At 33.2% G+C, this 23,024-nt stretch overlaps 1 protein-coding gene across 1 annotated transcript; it reads left to right on the top strand.

The window, feature by feature from the left end:
- The first annotated feature begins 2,123 nt into the window (after positions 1-2,123).
- On the top strand, positions 2,124-22,868 carry LOC123915429. Its single transcript, XM_045966539.1, has 23 exons — positions 2,124-2,621; positions 2,751-2,857; positions 2,957-3,052; positions 3,183-3,281; positions 3,382-3,461; positions 3,867-3,965; positions 4,798-4,930; positions 6,465-6,586; positions 6,925-7,417; positions 7,584-7,673; positions 7,792-7,910; positions 7,991-8,021; positions 8,855-8,868; positions 11,087-11,239; positions 11,643-12,017; positions 12,112-12,357; positions 12,872-12,976; positions 13,436-13,843; positions 20,300-20,680; positions 20,831-21,076; positions 21,458-21,562; positions 21,888-22,448; positions 22,551-22,868. The coding sequence occupies exons 1-23, from the start codon at positions 2,476-2,478 to the stop codon at positions 22,809-22,811; spliced, it is 4,470 nt and encodes a 1,489-aa protein (XP_045822495.1). The 5' UTR covers positions 2,124-2,475; the 3' UTR covers positions 22,812-22,868.
- The last annotated feature ends 156 nt before the right edge of the window (positions 22,869-23,024 follow it).

The raw sequence follows: 23,024 nt of genomic DNA on the forward strand, positions 1-23,024 counted from the left end.
AATCTCTCCTACTATCTCACTTGGAAAAACAAATATTTCAAAAAATCAACAAAACATTTAATCAGCAACAAAACACTTTGATGGAAAAAGTTTTGAAGAAATAAGATTAACTTGATTTCATTCACCATTTTGGGAAGTAAAATTTAATTCACCACTCAATCTTTTCAATCAAGACTCTTTGGCCATGGAAATCTTACAAAATTCCTACATGATTGTTCTACTAATGATTAAAATTTGATGAAATTATTAAAAAAATATACAATTTTTAAGGTGAAGAAATTTTGGATTTATAAGAACTTTCAATTAAAATATAAAAATTTATAGAAATATGACTAAACAATAAGAACATAGATAAAAAGTATGATTTTTAGAAGTCCGTTTGAAAACAAAATTGTAGTGGAAATGTGGAATAGTAAACCATATATGATGCACAAAAGGGAAGAAGGAGGTAGATCTACCAACAAGAACATGTAGAGAAAGAAGGCGGAAGAGTGGAGAGAGAAGGACATTTTCTTTTTTTTTTAAGAAAAGTAATGTATTGTCAAAATTTGATTTGATGTGCCCAAATGTTAGGTGTTGGGTATGTGCCTAACCAAAACTTTCTCTAGTGGGTAGTTTTTTTTTTTTTGTAAGTGTTAATGGGTAGTTATTATAATTTTTGCAAAATAAAAAATAAAACTAATAAGGGTAAATATGGAATAAAATGTAAAAAGGTATAAGTTATAAGCTTATACGCTACTTGAAAATAGCATCTCAAAAAACGCTATAAGCTAGTTAGAGAAGCTCGTTATCAAACACTTAACAGTTTTATCAAACAAGCTTATAAGCTAGTCCAATAAACTATAAGCTAACTTATTGGACTTATCAAACAGTGCCTAAGTGGGAGGATTGGGGTTCCAAAACTGACCTAAGCTCACAAGATAAATAGTTTTTTTTTTTAATTTTATTACGCGGTTTTTTAGAGGATAAATTCTTCATTCGTTCCTTTGACTATCATTTTTGAGGAAATTTTACCCTTTCATAGAATTAGCCGAATTTACCCAATCAACCTAGAGTACAAATTGTTGAACTTTTTTGTTTGGTGCAATCTAATTCAGAAAATACATAATTGGTTTGAGTTCTAATTTTAATCAAACCTAATTCAATCCAAACTATGTATAACCCTAATTTAAGCACAGTACGGAGTAGTGTTTTTAAATCCGCACATGTGGTTATTAAGATACACATTATTCTTTAAACTCACATATCTAATCATAAGATATACTCAGGATTAATAAAATCTCTGAACCATATGCATTTGAGATCGAAATGCACTGAAACATATATACCAAAGTTGTAAAAGCATCATGGCAAACGATGCCTTTATTATCACTGTAAATTTAACATTTTTTACTTCTCAATAGAAATAACTCATAAACATTTTAGAATAAAAATGGTGTTGCAGATTGTATTTTTTTTTTCTTTTGAAGAATTATTATTTTTTGGTTTGAATCTTTCAAGGTTTACGCCAGATGAATTAGTTGAAAGACATACAATACCTTAAACTTTTGATCCATTTCATTGAGATTTAACATTCTCATTGCCTTTGTCAAAAGCGAGATCGATCGCATGGCCATCTGAAGCATCTTTCCAAGCGGAGAACTTTTTATGCTTATCCATGTGTTGGATGTATTCAATTGCTTCTGAGTCAGTGTCGCTCTCTAATCTCTTGTAATATTTAACGTTACAACTCGACGACAATTGACCTGAGTATATCTTATGATTAGGTGTGTAAAACGACCACTCCATAAGTAGAATCAGTGACTTTAATTATGGGCGTTTTGAATTGAGATAGAAAAGTCGGAACTTCGAGTAACGACAGCCACATCTTTGTATCAAATAAATGAGTAACCCTTTGATATGGGTTCCATCATAGTCTTGGTCCACCATAAGAAGGATATGATCGTATCACAGACAATTGAAAATATCATTGTCATCCTTTCCCTCAAGATCTAAACCAAGAATTTTGGTTAGATTGTGTATAACTTTATCTTTTTATCAAATTTCTCATGAATGCTACCGTTATATCACTATTTGTTCAAAACTATGCAGTTAAACAAATTTATACATTAACCTAAATACAATTCAAACTTTATGTTTTTATGAATGACATAAACAAATTCTTTATACCTTTTGAAATATATCATCCAAATATTTACTTGTAAGTATTTGTCAGATAAATTTTTGTTTGAAAGTAGAGTTCCAGTGAAGGGTAATTTTGTCAAAAAATAAAAAAGATTTCGGAGGTGTATTTTAGGATAGCGGGGAGGTGGAGAAAAGAAGCTCCCAGATAGAATGGTAATATCGATGAGAGCCCAGTTTGTGTTGTGTTGTGTTGTTGAAAAATATTATTAGTACTAAGAAAGAAGAAATCATCAAAGAATAGAATAGAATAGAATAGTTTGGGTGATTTGAGAAGAGAATAGAAGAGAGAAGATGAAGGTACGTTCTGAAAGGGGAAGAACGAAAGTAGTGATTAGGCATTTACCTCCTTCACTAACTGAATCCGATCTCCTTCAACACATCGATAACCGCTTCGCTTCTCGCTACAACTGGTTCTCTTTCCGTCCCGGCAACACCAGGTTTTTCTTCTTCTTCTTTTTCTAATTATTATTACTACAAAACCCTAACAATTCTGTTCCATTTTCCATTGCTATTATTATTGATTATTGAAAATTGAAAATTAATATCTGCTGTCTGGCTGGCTGCAGTCACAAGAATGAAAGGTATGCTAGAGCCTATATAGACTTCAATTCTCCCGATGATGTTTTGGACTTTGCTGACTTGTTCAATGGACATGTTTTTGTTAACCAAAAAGGTATGTTAGCTAGGTACCTCATTTTTACTACTGTTTTTCTTTTTCATATGATATGGATGGAATCTGATATGATGATGATGATGATATTGAATGAATCAGGTGTCCAGCATAAAGCAGTAGTTGAGTATGCACCTTCTCAGCGTGTTCCAAAGAAAACTACCAAAAAGGATGGCCGCCAAGGGACTATATATAAAGGTATGTATGTATCTATATCATATCACAACAAATGCTACCTCTCTACTCTACTCTAGGTTAATGCCATGTATGTATGTATGTGCTCTTCGTGCTTATCATTATTATTATTGTTTTTTTAATAACCACACAGATCCAGACTATCTCGAGTTCCTCAAACTCATCGCAAAGTCTCAGGAACATCTTCCTAGTGCAGAAATACAATTGGAAAGAAAAGAAGCTGAGCAAGCTGGTTAGTTATTTCAAGGTTCCCAAAACAAGGTTTTAGGTTAAATATATCTGTAGCCAAATTTCACTACCGTTCGTGTCTCATATTTACCCCTCCTTTCTAGGGGCTAGCAAGGAACCACCTATCGTCACACCCCTGATGGAATATGTTCGTCAGAAACGTGCTGTTGACAGTGGTCTACTGGTAAATAATTCTGGAACTTCTCAGTACTTTTTTTTTTCTTTTTTTCTATCTCTCGTGTTTATGTGCTCCCGCAGGTCAGGAACAGTTAGTTTGGAGCTTTTCGCTTTATTTATAATAAGAAGGCTTTGTATTCATCTCCTTTTTGTTTGTTTGTCTCGGGTCGATAGTTAGAAGTATAGTGAATAAATCGTTCTATTATTTTGCTATGCACATGCTTGATTGTAGAGAAATTTTCATATTTCATGTTTGGCACGTGCTCTTACTAGATTTCTTCGTTAGTTGAGTTTTATTTCTTCAATCAACACAGTCTTAAAAACTGAATATTTAGAACAATTATTAGTTTTGATGGTCTCCTGCTTGGGTATATGTATATGGTAACATGCAATATTCTACATCTTGTCTTAGGTTTCATCGGCGGCAACAAGAGTTGGCAGAAGAGCCAGAGCTGCTCTGCCCTGCAAGCCTGGGCCAGGTAATACCAGACGAGCATCTGAAAAGAAAAAGGTAAGCCTTTGCAATCAAATGTATGTATATATTAGTATACTGATGGAGGCATTGCATAATCACTTGACTTGTTTTGAATGTCATGACTTTGTTGCCATAAAAATTGCAACTTTTCTATCAATTTCTATAAATTCAATAGATACAAGAGAAACCATGCTGGCTGCTGCTATTGTCTCCTTTGTAGACTTTTAATCGTAATTCCATGTATAGCATTTTAATGTTCAATTAGTATTTGCATGAACGCCTCGCCAACACCTGCAGCTAAGGAGGGGACTGGCCCATTGTGTTGCCCCTGGCCATGCCCACAGAATAAATAAATTAATAGGTTAGGTCTTTAAGTCCACTCAAGAAGGGGACCCATATTCAATGGGTTATGTACGGGGCCAAATGGGTTGGGCTTTTCTCTAAACCAAATTTTTTTCTAAACCTTTCATTTTTTTTCCTTCTAGTAAACAATGAATTAATTTCCTCAGAAAAAAAATCAATTAAGAAGGAGCTTAGTAAACTATTCCCTTCCAGTCTATTATCTTCTATCTCGTGCTTTTATTTCTTTTGTCAATACAAAGCAAAGCCAAACAGTTGGTCAACATTTCTCTATTTGTATTTTGATTTATTTCCTTTTTCTTTGTGTGTGGCGACATGACACACGTGTGAGGTGGTTGCATTGACCTAGATAGATATGAATTTAAACAAGGGATTAATTAAGTTAGGGTGGTAGAGGGAAGTTTGTCTCTGGATAGTCTGATTCTCGTATTGTTTATAGATGTTCACTTTGTGCTTGTAAAAGCACATCGATTTGTGCCACTAAATGAAAATTAGTTTTGGTTGTCAGTATGTTCAGAAGGACAATATCAAGAATGCTAATCGGAAAGACTCGAGAGACAAATCAGCCTTTACTGTGGTCCCCAGGCGCGAGGATCAGTCTGCTGAATCAAGTATAAAAGGAATTTATGAAATTGACTCTTGTAAGTCATCTTTTCTGCCTTTAGATTTTGTTAGATCAGCTTTGTCTTGTGAATATCTCTGGTGTGGTATAGTACTATAGTGTATCAGCATCCAATGTTTTGTAATCTACTTTCAACTTTGTATGTGTCAAGTTCCTTATTTTTTTTTTATTCTTTTGTCAATAGCTCAATATGTGTAATTTGCTTTTAATTGCTTCCATATGCGATATTTATGGCATGTAATTTTGAACCAAAACAAAAGCCTCTTATATATCCAACTCCTGATCATATCTGTTCATCACTTATGGTGTATTATTGGCATGATCTGAGAGTCTACATAAATTTGTGGAGCTTTTGTAGACTCTACTTGTAAGAGTTCACACAATATCAAAGAGACCTATAAATGGCATATATACGTATTACATAATATAAAACAGTTAACAACAATAATTCAACATTCCAACTCCGTAATAAAGCAAAGTAGCAAACCGCGCTAATAAAGTGTGCTAATACATTAGTACTACTAGATAGTATCATACTACATTAATAACTAAATCATACATAAATTCATAAATTAATTACTAAGTGAAGATTTTTTCAAATAACGTGTTAATTTGATCAAACAATCATAATCATTTGACGAGGAGAAACTGGGTGGGGAGTCATTCATTCTCAGGTTATCTGTATTTTGTATAGTTTCCATTTGTTTCTTTTCTTTGCTGCAACTTTCCAGTTGTATGTATAGATGACTTCCTCTGAATTCCAGGAGTCAGTCTACATTTCCTATATGGTGAAGTTTCAATTGATAACTTTTCCAGGACACAAACCCATTCTTATTTGGGTCTGCTTCACAAAATTTATCAAACAAGATGGTCTCTTTTCAGATCGTCCACCAGAAACTCTTTGTAATTGTTTTGAGACTATCGGTGTGGAGTATAACAGAATGATAATTAATGGAGGAGTATACTGCACAAACAAGTTTCCATAAAAATAACCCATCAACCAAATCAGCAGCAAGTATCTTTCCAAGTGTCCAAATGCTTAAAAATATTACTAATTGCTTGGTTCCAGTATAGGAATTATCTCTAGATTACACTAAAGAAAATTAAATGATGGAATCAAAGTAAGAATCACCACTGTTTGAAGTATTATAACAGAATCATAAATAACAGAGGGGAGTGTTGCAGAAACAAGTTTCGGTATAAACAATTCATCAACCATTGTTGTGATAAGCATCTTTTGTGTCCACTAGCATCCTTTTAATTGAATATGCATTTTTTTCTTCTTTATGATTTTGTTTTGAAGTATCTGGATTCCCTGAGTTGATACGCCTTTTCCCCTTCTCTAAAAGTTGGTGTATATAATATTTTAAAAACATATGGGAATCCACCTACTTACTTTCGGAGACAAACAAAAACATCACCCAAAATATATTTCTCAATTTTTTTTTTGAGGATTCAGCAATTGCAGTTGTGCTTTTATGTTTTGTTTCCAAGTTTCATGTGTTTTAGCTGATAAATGTTTTGGTTTTGTTTTGTGATCGATGAATATGCAGTTGTGATTGATGAATATCCAGTGCATGGTATTGAAGGTTCCATCTCTGGAATACCGCTGACTTCTGACTCAGGAAAGAAAAAAATCCTTCTTCTGAAAGGAAAACAGCGGGAAACTCCCAAAGTAGGTTTAATTTTACCCGTTAAATTTTCATTTCCCTTCATCGGTATCTTGCTCTTCTCCACTTCACTTACTTTTATTAATCATCTTAAAGTCTCTTATTTCCTTATAAGAAAATAATGTTCTTCATACAAGCAAGGAAGAATGAAGTTTATTTTTCTCCCATTCTATGTTAGTTTTGAGGTATTCTTTGTTTGGGTAGACATCCGATTTTTTTTCTGGTCAGAAATATTGAGTATTTCCCTTCCCTGAAAGTTAGTTTAGAGTAGCAGAGTAACTCAAACAGGAATATGATATCCTCATTAAATTTTTCATTCTGAACTTATTTATGGAACTTTCAGGCCACCGAAGGCATGGTAAAACAGCAAAATGCCCAATCTGCAAATTCACCCATTTCATCTACTTCAAAACAGAACCAAAGGCGTGAAGCCGGTGGAAGATTGATTAGGAGCATACTTCTAAATAATGAATCTCGACAAAGTCAATCTACATCTGCTGCACAACATAAGATTCAAATCTTAACTTCTGAGAATGGGAAGCGGCCACCTCGTCCTTTTGGCTCAAGGTCTGGGTTAAGTGATCAAGTGTCTAATCATGATGCTGGGCAAGTTAATTCTGAAGGGCATTCTAAAAGGGATTTGGATGAAAAGTTTGTAAGGAGAGATTTGCATGGTTTGAGTATTGCTGATAAAACGGAAAAACGTACTAGAAACAAGGACAGGCCTGATCGTGGTGTCTGGACACCTCTTCGCCGTTCTGATTCTTCACATAGTATTGAGCACTCATCATCCTCAGTGGCACAGCCTACACCGTCAAATCCTGAATCAGTTGAAGGTATATGACCATTGACCAGACAACAAGTTGTTTACACACAAAATAGATGATGTATTTCTGTCCAGTATATATCAATACTATGAAATCATTTTGCCCACTTGAAATTTCAAAACAAAGCTAAGTGATTGAAATCTATTGTATGGTGGTGATTTTCAACTTTTAGCAGGGGAAGTAAAAGAAAATGTTTATTCAGGAAACAGGAGTGGGGAATTCTCAGCTTCTGCAGGTGGACGTAGCAGTTCCTTTGTTGAGAATGGTTGGTGTCTCTTTACTGATTATGGATAATAAATAAAAACTCATGATATAAACAATCAAGGGTATTTATCTGGATTCTAATATATAAATCTTTCAAACTGATTTTTTGAGCTCTGTAGGTTCACAAAGAATTTTTACTCGCCGCGGGGCTCCCTATATAGCGAAGGATGATGGTGCAGTCAGTTTGAATGAAGGGAAACTTTCAAAGAAAGGTGTTGTTGGGCATAGTACTCATGAGGTATATATGTTATATTGATGTATTCTGTCCTACCTCTTTGCTTGAATGAATCACCCTGTAAAATGCTTTTCTGTCTGCAGAAACAAGTTTGGGTTCAGAAATCATCTTCAGGCTCTTAAAATATTTATGGTAAGTCGTTAGTTGTTTGCATCTAGTTTAATTGTCTTTTGTCTCTTCTAAATGAAATTCAGAGCTTATTGCATCAATGGGGATCAGTAACTCATTTGGACATAAAGACTTATCTTTCAAAATCATTTTGTGAAACTAACCAAGTGATTAGTCTCAAGTGATTAATGAGTTCCACCTAAGGACGAATCATTCGGGGGAACTCGGGTTCAATTTTTTTTTTATCGGAGGGTTAACACACACAAAAAAAAAAAAAACATTATGTGAAATTTGTGGTTAGTTGTGATTCACAACTGTGATATATTTGTGATTTGTTTGAGCTGTTTTGGCTCTACTTGTTGAACTCTAAGTGCCTGTGGAATGGATTGTTAATGTTCACAAAACCTTTGATCTATTACTCCTAATTCTTCTAAAATAATCATGTGAATCTGTAGCAATTTTCAATATTAATAAAATTGCTATATAACAGCTGTTGAAAACCAAAACATTTTTACAGTCTGAAGTGGGTTAACCTTGAAATATTAATCCACATGAAACTAAAAGCTTTTGAATCCCTGTATTTGTAAATATACACATGTGTATTTGTGTTTAGAAGTGAATGCAGAACTGTTAAGTCAAAGAAGTAGATTACTTAATTCTTTATTATCATGAGGTCAAAAATTCTAAATAAACTAGTGTGTAGAACATCCAAAAGTTTACTTTGACTTTTTGACGACATGATAGTCAAGATTATAGTTGAACTAATGTGTTTTAGTAATCACAACTGTTCTTTTAGCCAGTGATCTAATAGTATTGTCTGCTTTCAATTTTGCAAACAGATAATGGACACTTGGTCAGTGCAACAGTTCCTTGAAAATTTGAGGGGATCATTCCTGCTACATTGAACTAGGGACCCATTTTAGACATCATCCGCGACCAATTCAGGTCAGCATGAGCCTTAGTGACTTGTAAGGTCTGTGCAAATTTAACTTATGTTAATGTTAATACGAATTTACTTGAATGTGGTTTTCATTCTTCAATTTTTTAAATTTCTTTGGGTTGTAATCAAATATCAAATGGATTTTTACAGAAAGATGATCTAGATGTTGCCTGACGGAGCCTGCATAATTGAAGGAATGCAAAATTACAGACCTCCTTGACATGATTATTTACCGAAAACTGACGGACATTGTTAATCATGTTGATGGGTTAGACCCTTGAATGATTCGTATCTTTTTGAATGGTTGTATATTTTGGATTTGGGAAATGTTGGTGTTTGGAATTTAACTGTATAGTCTTGGTACTTGCAATGGGATAGTATGCTGGGAAGAGTGAATCATTTAGTCCGGTTCATTGGATATATATATATATATAGTTTAATAATAGTGTTTGTATGAAAGGCCTTAGTGTTTGTATGAACGGCTTATTACTTGATTTTAGCATGCACATTGTGTACATGTTATTATAAGATAAAGATGCTAACATGTCTATGTCTTGGGTACACATTCCAAATGAGGGATTTCTTTCTGAATACTTCTTATTAAAGAGGAATAAAGTATTACAAAGAGATGGGGAATGAATGATACAGGGGACTAAACTATAAATTATTGCATGGATACGTACCATCTCGTGTTCTTTCATGTTTCAAATTCTGCATTCAACCAACTTCTATGTTTTATTTATAAATTCCAAAATCATCAAGGGCCAAGATTAATTCTTTCATGTTTCCCAGACTAATTTTTTTAATGTTGTTGGTTTCATCGTGAGAAAAGTTGTTCATTACGATAACAAAGACATTAAACTCAAGTGGTTAACAAGTTCTCCCTAGAATCAACGGTTCAAGATTTGAATTTGATTTTTAGTGAGGTCAAGTGGTTAAGCAAGACATTAACTAATTATAACACTCATGTGATGCATGGGGAACAAATTGTTGATATAATGTATTTGATGTAATTTAATCACGGGGTGAGTAATATTAATCGGATCACCTAGAACATGCAAAGGTTAAATGGTTAGGAAAGTTACCATTTAGCTTGGCAGAGTAACATTATTTATGTGGAAATAAAAGAGGGAGAAAAGAAAATTACATAAACCAATAAATGAATTTAGAAGTCTAAATTCATTTATCTATGGTGTGTTTGTATAAATCAAATAAAAGCAATTTGTATCAATTTAAATTGTTCGGATAGTTTAGTAAAAAAAAAAAATTGTTTGGATAGTTGAATCAAAATTATTTTTAAATGTGTAATTATCAAAATAAATTTTAATTCTAAACTTATTGTTTTTTGTGGGGTAGTCTAATGGCTAGAATTTCATCTTATAAGATGAATAAGTTGGTGTACCGAAATTCGAACTATGATCCCTACTTGTATGCAATATTCTTACAAACTGAGTTATGTTCATGAGACTAAAATGATGTTGATTGATATGATTATATTATTTTTGTTTTAAATTTTTGGATTTGTGTGCCCCAAATAAATATTATTAAATATTATTTGGGTTTGTGTATGTACAAGTCTTCCTCAAAGTGTAGTATAGAAGGAAACCTGAATTGTTGTAGTGCTCATGTCCACCATTAAAATTCCATATATTTATTTTGAATTTTTGATTTTATAATCTGATGGTCTATATTTCACTGAACAGTCAGTCATGTGACTGTAGAAAATCCCCACCCGATAAATTAAGATTCTCCTCCTAGGTAGATGAAATGATGAAAAATGGATTTTGTGTTGGAAAATGCAACATGATGTGAAGGAGGGAAAAAAAGTGGAACTGCAGTGCAGACTGCAGAATACGCAGTGAAAATGCTGTACTATTTGTTAGCTTAGCTAATCACTATAATATCCCTGTGGTTTGGAAGGGCATTTTGATAATTATTCTATTCCTGGGTAGACGAGTATATGCTTCTTCTTTTTGTTTTTCATTGTACTAGTAGTATGAACAATCAAAATAATCAGATTTTTGTCTCTACTCTTTGATTTCCTTCTTCTCTAATAAGTTTTGATCAACAGACTCACATCACTGTCTATCAGTGTCATAATAATGTGAAGAATGTAAACTGAGTGAGCTAGGAGGAATTAATGGAATGTGCAATGAAGCATCGCCGGAGAAGCTGTGTTCGGTCATCAGCACCACCGGAGGAGGAGGAGGAGGAGGAGGAGGAGAAGGATTCCAAACATTTTATGAAAGCCATACTTCCTCCACCCTTTCATTCCAAACAAATTGTATGTTGTTATATATGTTTCACTTTGCTTACTGTGTTTCTCTTTGCTTTTAACTTTCTAAAAATTTATTTTCATTCATTATGTGTTTCATGGTGAAGTGTGCTCATAAACTCATCTCTTTTTGAGTTGAGTGGAAACTGACTTTATTTATGTTTGGATACATTCCCTTTAATCTGAATATCAATGACACTTCAAATTCTGGTTTATTCTAGCTACACTCAAATAACTGAAAATCAATATTATGTGTTTGGTATTTGCTTCCTACATAAAAGTGGATCCAAAAATGAACTTAGCTGAAGCCTTTTTATGAATGAAGTAAGTTATATAGTGGAAATCTCATAAATGTGTCACCCCTCTTTTCAAGTTTGGTCCTATAAAGGATGAATTGTTGTTATCACTGCAGAGAATCCCCGATGAGTTTATAACAAGATTTGGAAATGAACTCAGTAATGTGGCTAAGATTACTGTTCCCGATGGTCGTCGTCAATGGAATATGGAACTCAAGAAATGTGGCCGCGACGTTTTCCTTTGCAACAAATGGCAAGAGTTTGCAGAATACTATTCTATCAGTTATGGTTGTTATTTAGATTTCAAGTATGAAGGGAATTCAGAGTTTAATGTTGTTATATATGATACAACTTCTCTTGAAATTTCTTATCCATCCAAAACTCCAAGTACTAATGGAGAATCAAACACAAAAGATACTGCCAATGAATGCAACCCAAAAAACCCTTCTTTTCGTTCAAAATACATGAAGGCTGCACGGGGCCCATATGTGGTGAGGATTTTACTTTGTTATTTTTTATTTAAAGTAATGGTTTGAGTTATATATTTATAGTTTTACTTCAATTGATCTTTCCTCCACTATGCAGTATGTTCCTTTTGAATTTGCTGCAGAGTATCTGAAGCTAAAGGTTCCATTCATGCTTCAAAATCCTCAAGGAAAACAGTGGAAAGTTTCTTGTATAATGAATAATAAGCGATCATCAACAATGCGAATAATTAAGGGACTTCCTATTTTTGCTAGGGAAAACAATCTGTTAAGGAGATGTTTTTATGTGTTTGAGCTGATCAAGACGAAGCCTGTTGTTGTGCTACGAGTTACACCATCTCCCACGGTTAAAAATTGTTACACATTCATTTATTCATCACTCCTATTTTTATTTTTTTAACACTTTTTTCTTCGTCCAAATTTTTATACCTTCTTTCCGTTAGTCGTCTTCTTATTTTATTTTTTCCATTTTTAATGATACCATGAATCAGGTTTTTAATCTCAGTTTTTTTCTGTGTGTGTCTTCTTTAATGTCTGAAATGTTGTATTGTAGTTCAAATGACTGTTAGCGCCTAAGCAATAGTTATATTCTGTTACGAGTAGTTAAGTTAGTTCTTAGATTTGTTGGTAACTAATGGCTGTCAATAAGCAATGTGTGATTAAGTTTAGCCCATATTAAGGAATAGTCAGTCAGAGAAGTTTAGCCCATAAATTGCATGTTCATTCTTTCTCGTCATCTAAGTTCAAATGCTCAAAGTGTGTGTGTTATCTTTCCAAACATCAACCACTTTCACATCCCGTCACATATGAGTTCGTTATTCTTTATAATGTGAACATTTTTATTACTTATTGCAATGCAGCTTCGCCAGAAAAATTCTGTCCCGTCATCGGCAGAGGAGGAAGTTAGGGAATCCAAACATTTTAAGAAGGCCATACTTCCCTCCCCCATTCATGCCAAACAAATGGTAACATCTCTTGACCTCTCATTTTCAGCTCTTTACTATTATTTAGTAATTATATTTGTCAAGATAATTCGTCTTTTTTTTATTTCTGGTATAATTTGGACATTCCATGCTTTACTATTATCCACTTTTTTGTTGTTGCTTCTGTTATTTTTGCGCGGAACTTTGAAAACTTATGTAGTTTGGATTGGAATTTGGAACTGTCTTTTGTGCTAAAGCGGTATATAAGTTGAATTATGTTCTTAGCTGAAGCTCTCTGTGAGAGTAATGGAAATTAACAAGCCTTGAAGGTTCCAGCTTAGATGAAGATAGAGACAGTATTAAGGCGTAACAATGTGTTCTCAGACTAACTTTGAGAAATCTTGTAAAGATGTCACCCTTCTATTAAGTTGAATTATTCTGGTCCTATAGTATAACTGATGAGTTATTTGTAACCAATTAAACATGTGATGATAACTGCAGAAAATTCCAGATAACTTCATAACAATATTTGGGAATGAACTCAACAATGTTGCTAAAGTTACTGTTCCTGATGGTCGTGTATGGGACATAGAACTGAAGAAATGCGGAGAGAATGTTTTCTTTTGCAACAAATGGCAACAGTTTGCAGAATTTTATTCTATAGAGTATGGTTGCTACCTGTCTTTCAAATATGAAGGGAATTCAATGTTTAGTGTTATTATATTTGATGCAACTTCTGTTGAGATTGTATATCCTCCATTCAAAACTAATGGAGAACCAAAAAGAAAGTGTGGACGTCCTAGGAAAAAGTCGAGGGTTGAAATGAATGATGCTGATGATTTAGCGAGTGCTGAGGATCAAGGATCAAAGAACCCTTCTTTTACTTCCACCATAAGGCATCAACGTATGGTGAGTGAGGATTTTAGTTTTCATTAAAATAAATATTAATTTGTGACAACTAAATTGATGTGTCGTCTCGTCACTCCGTTGTGCAGTATATTCATGCTGATTTTGCTAAAAAGTATCTGAAACCAGATGTTGCTGTGAAGGTCCAGAATTGTAATGGAGAGCAATGGGAAATTGATTGTGTGCCTAATGATTATAGAAGTTCAGCAATGCGAATGGGGAGGGGATTCACTGAATTTTTAAGGGACAACAATCTGTCAGACGGTGATGAATGCAAGGTTGAGTTGATTAAGGAAATGCCAGTTGTGCTAAAATTACTCAGTGTTTCACCTGCTAGCTAGTATTATTATTATTACTTTAATGAAATGCTTTTGCTCTCTTTTGGATCTTGAAGCTTTGTAAATGATTAGTTCCAACAATCTGTGTGTGGTGCAGACAAACTAAATTGGTAGGAGTAGTTACTTGCATATGTGTGTGAGTAAACGAAGGAACGAACACATCTGTATGTTAGCATATCTAACGGTTGAACTTGACGGAGGAACACATTTAATAGACATTAAGCAAATTGGCTTGGCTAGCTATTTTGAAATATCCATCAGGACCAAGTAACATATTCACTCAAATACTATCATGTGTATAAATAAATTAAACTCTATTTCAAGAATACACTTGTAAAAAATCAACTTTACACATTACGCTTGTAAATATTATTACTAAAAAAAAATCAATATTATTAGGCTTGAATGAAGACAAATGGGCAACAAGCTCCACCGCTAACCTTTTTTAGATGGAAAAATCAATCCTCTTGAATGTTAAATCTAGAGACATAGAAGTAATTCAGTACGGTGTATATTTAGAATGTGAAGTAAAGTTTGAACATTTTTCAGTCAGAGCTGTGTGTGTTAATTGTAGAACCAATTTTTTGATAACTTATAGAACAAGTAAAATATATAGAAGGAAATGTGGATTGACACAGAAATCAATGCAGATAAAAAATTATTCAATGAAAACTAAAATGAATTTTATGAAGAGTTGTTCATAAGTTCTGTTTCAGTTATGATCGATCATTTGCAACCATGAAGCCTCGGCAGAGAAGGTGTGTCCGGCCAACGGTGGGAAAGGAATCAAAACATTTTATGAAAGCCATACTTCCCTCACCCATTCATGCCACTAAAATGGAGAAACAAGCACAGAGTGTCCTATTCCTACGAAAAGGTCCAAGGTTGAAACAAGTTCTGAGAATCATGAGAAACAGGTCAAAAGCAATTCTTGTTCCTCGCAGTTGACTATCGCGATTAACAACTTGTGTATCTTCGCTACTATGATGATGAATGAGACATGATGTCGTATGCTATATGTAGTTTTGGTACTAAGTAGTAATAGGCAGCATTTGTGTATTCTGTGTTTGATTGTTTGCTTTAATGGGATGTTTTTGCTTCTTGCATCATGAAGCAATTTGTTGAAATGGATTCAGGTGACAAGTTTTTAAAGATTAGATTAAGAATGTATTGGGTTGGGGGTGTTTGTTCACTTCAGTTAAATCATAGTTGACTAGTTGTTATATCAGTTTAGACAGAATGTATTGCTAAAGTATTTTTGTTCCTTAAAAAAGTGATGTAACTCTTTAGGGATAACTATGTTACTAACACTGATTAGTCTGCTTGTTTTCTGTTGATGGTGTTTGGATATTTAATCCATTCTTTGAGATCAAAATTTGATTGGCAAGAACATGTTTCTGGAGGAAGGAATTGTGTAACCTTGGCAAACTCTAATCCAAGTTAGAGGTTTTGAGTAATTTTGGCAATTTGTTTTCATTTTGTGTGTGTATTCCTTTTTCCTCAAATGCTGATCTTCATATATGACACACTTTCACTAACTAGAATAACTCTTTTCAAATGGGATTATCTCTAGTCAAAATATCACTAAGTCATTTAAATATGTTTTTGAAATTCATCTATATCCAATTTTCTGTTTTTTAAACAAAGAAAAAATAGAGAAAATTACTTGTATAATATTCAACTTAAAAATAAAAAATAAACACACAGAATCAATTTAAGAGAGGTAAAAATATGTTGGATCACTAAGGGCAACTATAGAGATAATCCACATCTACATTGGCGGATTAGAAGCAACCCTATAAATGAGTTAGAACTCACATTTTTACCCAAAATCTTAAGGCATTAGGGTTATTATGGGTTATCTCACTTATAAAGTGTTCAACCTCAATTTTTTTAAGCAACGTGAGATTTAACTCATCTCACACTTGCCACAACAAAATGTAATTTCGATATTAGCGAGGCAAACTCAGTTGGGTATCAATGTCCTTATTATTCGCCCACAACTATCTTTTGAAATCGGAGAAAACCAAACTCAAACTCGGTCAATTAAGGTTTTTCCGTCAAAGTTAGGCAGATACCTCGTGTATGAGTTTTATTATCATACTTAATGGCAGACATTGCATAAAACATACATATGCAATCACAAGATCTTGAATTCGAACCTAGATAAAATGTTCCACATAACAATATTGGCACCATTAACTTAACAATGTGATTTTTTTAGCCTTTTTTTAATAACAATATAAATAAATTTTATTAAGAGGAAATATTACTTTATTTGTTTTTCATTGTTCAATGTTACTCCTCCGACTTTAATTATAAGAAAATATTTTTTAGCCATTAGTCATCAACTATAAACTATTTATCACTAATTTTATCAAACATCTCAATTAACTTATTAACTATAAACTAATAACCATTAACCATCAATTATAAACTACAATTAGCTAGCTTATAAGTTCTCCGGTAAACAAGAAAAGCAGCTTGATGACCTAAGAGGAGGACTTTGTCTAACATGCACAACCACATTAAGTGGTGCATGGTGCACAAGTTAGTCATATCACTATAACGAATACGAATTTTACAAAATCTACAGTTGGATGAAAAGTTTATATCGTTTAGATCATCCATAAATTTTTAATTTTTTTGAAAATCATTTGATATGTTATTGAGACCCATCAAGATAAACGGTATTAAATAAAAATCCATAAACTGTTAATTTTGATGAATCTCAATAACCTATCAAATGATTTTTAATTTTTTTCAAAAAAATTTATGGGTGATCTGTACAATATAAACTTTCAATCCAATGATGAATTTTATAAAATTCGTATTCGTTATAGTATTGTTTTCGATTACTTGTGTATAGTGTACAACTTGAAAGACTTGTGCACTTAAACTTTGCCCTAAGAGGAGATATAATATATGATCTAGATTACACGTGGTAACTGTTTCTAGCTTTGATCTGAAATCAACGTTTGAGATAATTTTTAATTGATTTTATTAATTTATAATTTGAACAGTCGAATCCAATCATAAATTAAGGCTCTCGGATTCAAAACAATATGAGATGAAACTGCATGCTATATTGATCGCAGGCAATCATGATCCAAAAATATCCTGGTTTGTCTGTTTCTTTGCCTTTGGACCTAACCAAACCTTTTCTTGTATTTCTTCTCTAAACTCTGAATCACAGTGTCTAGTCACTTCACTAACGTCTATCACATTATTTTGCTTATTCTTATGGATAAATAATACTACTCCCAGAGGAAATCATAGGAAGTCTCCACTGTACACTGACACAACAATTTTATCACTGTCATTTTCTTTTTTAATCTATGTGAAATTTTTAAATGCGATGATTATTATGAAATACTTTTTCCGATCATCGTTATAAATAATTTTTTTTTTTTTTTTACAAAGTAATGTATTTATTTATAATATGGACTACAAATGTCACTTTTTCATAGTACCAAAAAAAATATACTTATAATAGTGGCAAGAAGAAGTAGAGTATTAGAGCAATGAAATTTGGACACTCATGCATCTAGATTGGATTATCTCCGTTACAGGAGAGAAATAGTAGAATCTTAGTCATTGATTTGTAAAGGGAGATAAAAGAAAAAAAAAAGAAAAAAAGTGAATTAAAATGTAGAGATTGAAGAAATCGAGGAAATTGAAGAAAATAAAAGTGACATAATTCATTCTCCTGCATCCACCATATAAAGTAGAGTTGTCAAAAAGGGCTAGCTCGTATGGGCCGGCCCGTCAAGCCCGATTTTTTCCCGGGATCGGGCCTTGAAAATCCTAGCCCAGGTTATTTTTGGATTTTTTATCCCGGCCCGATAAAGCCCGATTAAAATATGGGCTAGCCCGAATGGGCCACGGGCGGCCCGCAAGCCCGAAAAAATTAAAATAAAAAAATTAAAATTAAAAATAAATATAAATAATTTGTTTTGGATGATTTGAACTTAGTTCGTAATATAAATTATAAAACACCTCCGCTACTTAAGTAAAAATAAGGCACCCGAGAAACTCGTAGGTAGCGGATAAGTTAAAATAGGGCGCGCGAGAAACTCGTACGTGGCGGTTGAGTAAAAATTGGGTGCACGAGAAACTCGTAAGTAGCGGATGAGTAAAAATAGGACACGCAAGAAACTTATAACTAGCGGATGATGATTATTTGTATATAAGGGCATTTATCTCATGTTAGAGAGGGCAAACACACACCTATCTAACGTCAGTTTCGCTGTACTGGCATTTTGCTCTCATCGATGGAACTACTTCAACGAAAAGATTTACTTGATTGAATGACTGGTCTAGGGTGAGAATAGCATGTATTCTCTTCAAACTAGGTTTTCATGGGCGGACTAAAAATAGGGCGCGCGAGAAAGTCGTAGGTAGCGGATGAGTAAAAATATGACGCGCAAGAAACTCGTAAGTAGCGGATGAGTAAAAATATAGGGCGCCAGAAACTCATAGGTAGCAGATGAGTATATATATATATATATATATATATATATATATATATATATATATATATATATATATATAATGAGTAAAAATAGGACGCACGAAAATTATTGAACATATTTATAATGTTGAGTTTGAGCACAAATGTAAAATAAAAAATAAAAAAATAAACCAGGCGGTCCGAAAGCCCGACAACCCGTATCGGGCTGGGCTCGGGCACTAATTTTGGTAGCCCGTTTTTTATCCAGACTTTTTAGCCCGGCCCGATAAAGCCCGAAGCCCGACCAGGCCGCCCGTTTTGACAGCTCTAATATAAAGAGTCATTGTGATAGATGTAACATGTTGGTGGGGATGCGATGACAATAGAGATTAAAAAACACGCTTAAATAAGTAAATGATCCTTATAGTTTTTCAAAATTTTATTTTTAGTCCTAAATTTTTTTTTCCCACATTTTGGTTCCTAAAAATTTTTCTATCACAACGTTTGGTTCATACTTTTAATTAAACTCTTGTATACTCTTACATTTTTTAATGATTTTTTGTATTTATGGTTATAATATTATAAGAGCATATCTGATTAAAAAAATTAGAACTTTTTAACATAAGACAAATTATTTATGAATTTTTCTATGCAAAAAACTTTAAAATTTAAATTTTTGCAAGATATTCGTATAATATATTAAACATGATAGTATAAAATAAAATTAAAATTTCAAATGATATGCATAGGTTGAATGAAAAGTAATGACCAAAAACGATGAAAGAAAATACTTCATGACCATTTATGAAAAAAAATAAAATTATAAGACTTATTTAACTATTAAAAAATAGGTGAGTGAGGTTTTTTGTCTAACAAACTGTCAAATACCCCTTGAAATTTTAAAATTCGTCAAATACCCCATAAAATTTGTAAATAAACAAATACCCCCTGAAATCATAATTTTAGGGAATATTTGCCTATTTTCAAATTTCGGGAAGTTATTTGAAGAATTTTAAAATTTTAGGGGGTATTGAACAGTTTACTCGTATATAAAATTTCATTTTTCTCTACCAACAAGTGTATTAAGTATTACTACTACTGAGTATTATTGTAAAATACAGTACTATTTCTGCAGTAATGCAGTATCGCCGGAGAAGATTTGTCCGGCCATCGGAGGAGGAATCCAAACATTTTATGAAAGCAATACTTCCCTCACCCATTCATGCCAAACAAATAGTAAGTTTCAGTTTCTTTCTATGTGGTTGTTAAGTTTCAGTTCTTCTCTGTATATCGTTTAGTAGTTACATCACATCATATGCTTGTAGGAATTGTTTAGTACTTACTTACATCAACCTGAAGCTAGAATCTGGAGTTTGTCTCTACACACTACAGTAACTTTATTGTTACATTTTACAATACTGTGTTAGAGTTAAGTTAGTTATTTAGGTTAGTAAGTTAAGATATTAGTTAGCTTAATTGGCTCTATATGATCTCTATCTTTGATAATACTTATGTTTGATTACATAAGTGGAACCAAAAATGCACTAAGCTCAAGATCTTTAATAGAGTAAGTTAAATTGTGGAAATCTCATAATTTTTTCACCCCCTCCTCTTTTCAAGTTTGGTCCTATATATAGTAGTATAAAGGATGGATTGTTATGACTGCAGAGAATTCCAGATGAGTTTATAACAAGATTTGGAAATGAACTCAGTCATGTGGCTAAGATTACTGTTCCTGATGGTCGTCAATGGGATATGGAAGTCAAGAAATGCGGCAACGACATTTTCCTTTGCAACAAATGGCAAGAGTTTGCAGAACACTATTCTATCAGTTATGGTTGTTATTTAGATTTCAAGTATGAAGGGAACTCAGAGTTTAATGTTGTTATATATGATACAACTTCTCTTGAAATTTGCTATCCATTCAAAACTTCAAGTACTAACGGAAAACCAAACATAGAGTGTCCTAAAAGAGCAAAAGATGCTGTCAATGGAATCAATCCAAAAAACCCTTCTTTTTGTTCCAAATCCTTTAGAGACAACTTTGCAGTGAGTATTTAACTACTATATAGTATATTTGGCTTTGAGTTATATATATATATATATTTATGGTGACACTTAAATTGATCGCTCTTGGGCCTAGGACCCGTTTGTTACTAAAAAAAAATAAAAAATTTTGATTGCTCGTCCATTGTGTAGTATGTTCCTGCTGAATTTGCTCCAAAGTATCTGAAGCTAAATGTTCCATTCAAGCTCCAAAATTCTCAAGGAAAGCAATGGGAAGTTTCTTGCGTATTCAATAAAAAAGGAAAATCAATGCGAATAACAACAGGATTCCGTAAATTTGCAAGGGATAACAATCTATTAAAGGGAGTTATTTATCATTTTGAGCTGATCAAGAGTGAGCCGGTTGTTGTGCTCCAAGTTACAGAGGCCCCCCACACGGTAAACAAACAACTATTTCACTTTGATTTATTAATCAATTATTTTATTTTATTTTTTCACACTTCTTTTCTTTTAATGTCTGAACTGTTTGTATTTTAAATCATATCACAGTTAGGCTTCTAGATATATTCTGTTATAGGTAGTTTGGTTAGTTGTTAGTTTTTTAGTTACATTACATCAATGAATGAATGACCAATATGGACTAACTGTAGTTAGTAACAGAAGTATAGTGTAGTAGCCATGAATGAAATTTGTGTTCATTCTTTATTTGGTTCGCAGCATGATCAACTCTCACGTCATGTCATTGTCACACACGAGTTCATTATTATTCCATTTATAATGTGAATTGGTAAATTTATAAGTTACTTTATTGTAATGCAGCCATGGCAGCAAAAGTGTGTCCGGTCATCAGAGGAGAAGGGAGTTAGGGGTTTTGAACATTTTAAGAAGGCCATACTTCCTTCACCCATTCATGCCAGACAAATTGTAACATTCACTTCTCTCGCTCTTTTGAGATAGTTGCTGTTATTTTGTTTTCTCTTATTCTCTCATTTTCAGCTCTTTGCTATTATTTACTATATAAGCTCTTATCTTGCATGTTCCTAATTCATTCAATTAAGTCGTAGGATTGAATCAGTTCATTTTGAAGAATGTGCTCTCAAAAACACTTTGAGAAATCTGATAAACATGTTACCCTTCTATTAAGTTGAATTATTCTTTTCTTTTTCTAAAAATAAGTTGAATTATTTTGGTCCTATAGTATAACTGATGAATTATTTGTAACCAATTAAACATGTGATGATAACTGCAGAAAATTCCAGATAACTTCATAACAATATTTGGGAATGAACTCAACAATGATGCTAAAGTTACTGTTCCCGATGGTCGTGTATGGGACATAGAACTGAAGAAACGCGACAACGACGTTTACTTTTGCAATAATTGGCAACAGTTTGCAGAATTTTATTCTATAGAGTATGGTTGCTACCTGTCTTTCAAATATGAAGGGAATTCAATGTTTAGTGTTATTATATTTGATGCAACTTCTGTTGAGATTGTATATCCTCCATTCAAAACTAATGGAGAACCAAAAAGAAAGCGTGGACGTCCTAGGAAAAGGTCGAGGGTTGAAATGAATGATGCAACTTCTGTTGAGATTGTCTATCCATTCAAAACTCCAAGTACTGATGGAGAACTAAACACAAAGTGTCCTAGTCCTGGGAAAAGGTCCAAGGTTGAAACAAGTAAGAGTCAAGGGCAAAAGCTCAAAAGCATGTCTAAACATGCTTCTAAAAGAGCAGAGATTGCTGCCATCGAATTCAAACCAAGCTACCCCTATTTTCGTTCAAAAATTTGTGAGCGAAGATATGTGGTGAGGATTTTAATTTATAGTTTTGGGTTTAAAGTAAATGTTGAGTTACTTATTTATACGTTGCCACTAAATTGATCTCTCATAGTCTTATCCATTGTGCAGTATGTTCATTGTGGTTTTGCTGCAAAGTATCTGAAGCAAAATGTTCCTATAAAGGTCCAAAATGCTCATGGAGAAGAGTGGGAAGTTTTCTGCACCCCGAATACTTTTGGGTCGTCGGAGATGCGAATATCGAGGGGATTTGCTTATTTTCAAAGGGCCAACAATCTATCACACGGAGATTATTGTGTTTTTGAGCTAATCCAGAAGAAGCCGGTTGTGCTAAAAGTAACAATGTTTCGCATGGTTGACTACCTTGATTAACAACTTATGCATCCTCTCTACTCTGATGAATGAGGCATGATGTTGCATGCTGCTATATGTGGTTTTGGTACCAACTAGTAATAGGCATTTGTGTAGAATATTACAACCCTACCGGCAGCTTTGATAAATTGTTGTATTAGGAGTGTGTTCAAAATACTACTAGTAGATAACAGTTAAAAAAAAAAAAACATATTTATGAGAAATTACAATGGA

The sequence above is a fragment of the Trifolium pratense genome, linkage group LG3 (assembly GCF_020283565.1).
Source record: "Trifolium pratense cultivar HEN17-A07 linkage group LG3, ARS_RC_1.1, whole genome shotgun sequence".
NCBI lineage: Eukaryota > Viridiplantae > Streptophyta > Magnoliopsida > Fabales > Fabaceae > Trifolium > Trifolium pratense.

Bases quoted from the DNA above. Each gene is read 5' to 3' on its own strand.
- LOC123915429 (XM_045966539.1), top strand. From the start codon at position 2,476: ATGAAGGTACGTTCTGAAAGGGGAAGAACGAAAGTAGTGATTAGGCAT. The intron at 3,462-3,866 runs GTAAATAATTCT...ATCTTGTCTTAG, and splicing joins CTGTTGACAGTGGTCTACTG to GTTTCATCGGCGGCAACAAG. The intron at 12,018-12,111 runs GTGAGGATTTTA...TCCACTATGCAG, and splicing joins CTGCACGGGGCCCATATGTG to TATGTTCCTTTTGAATTTGC.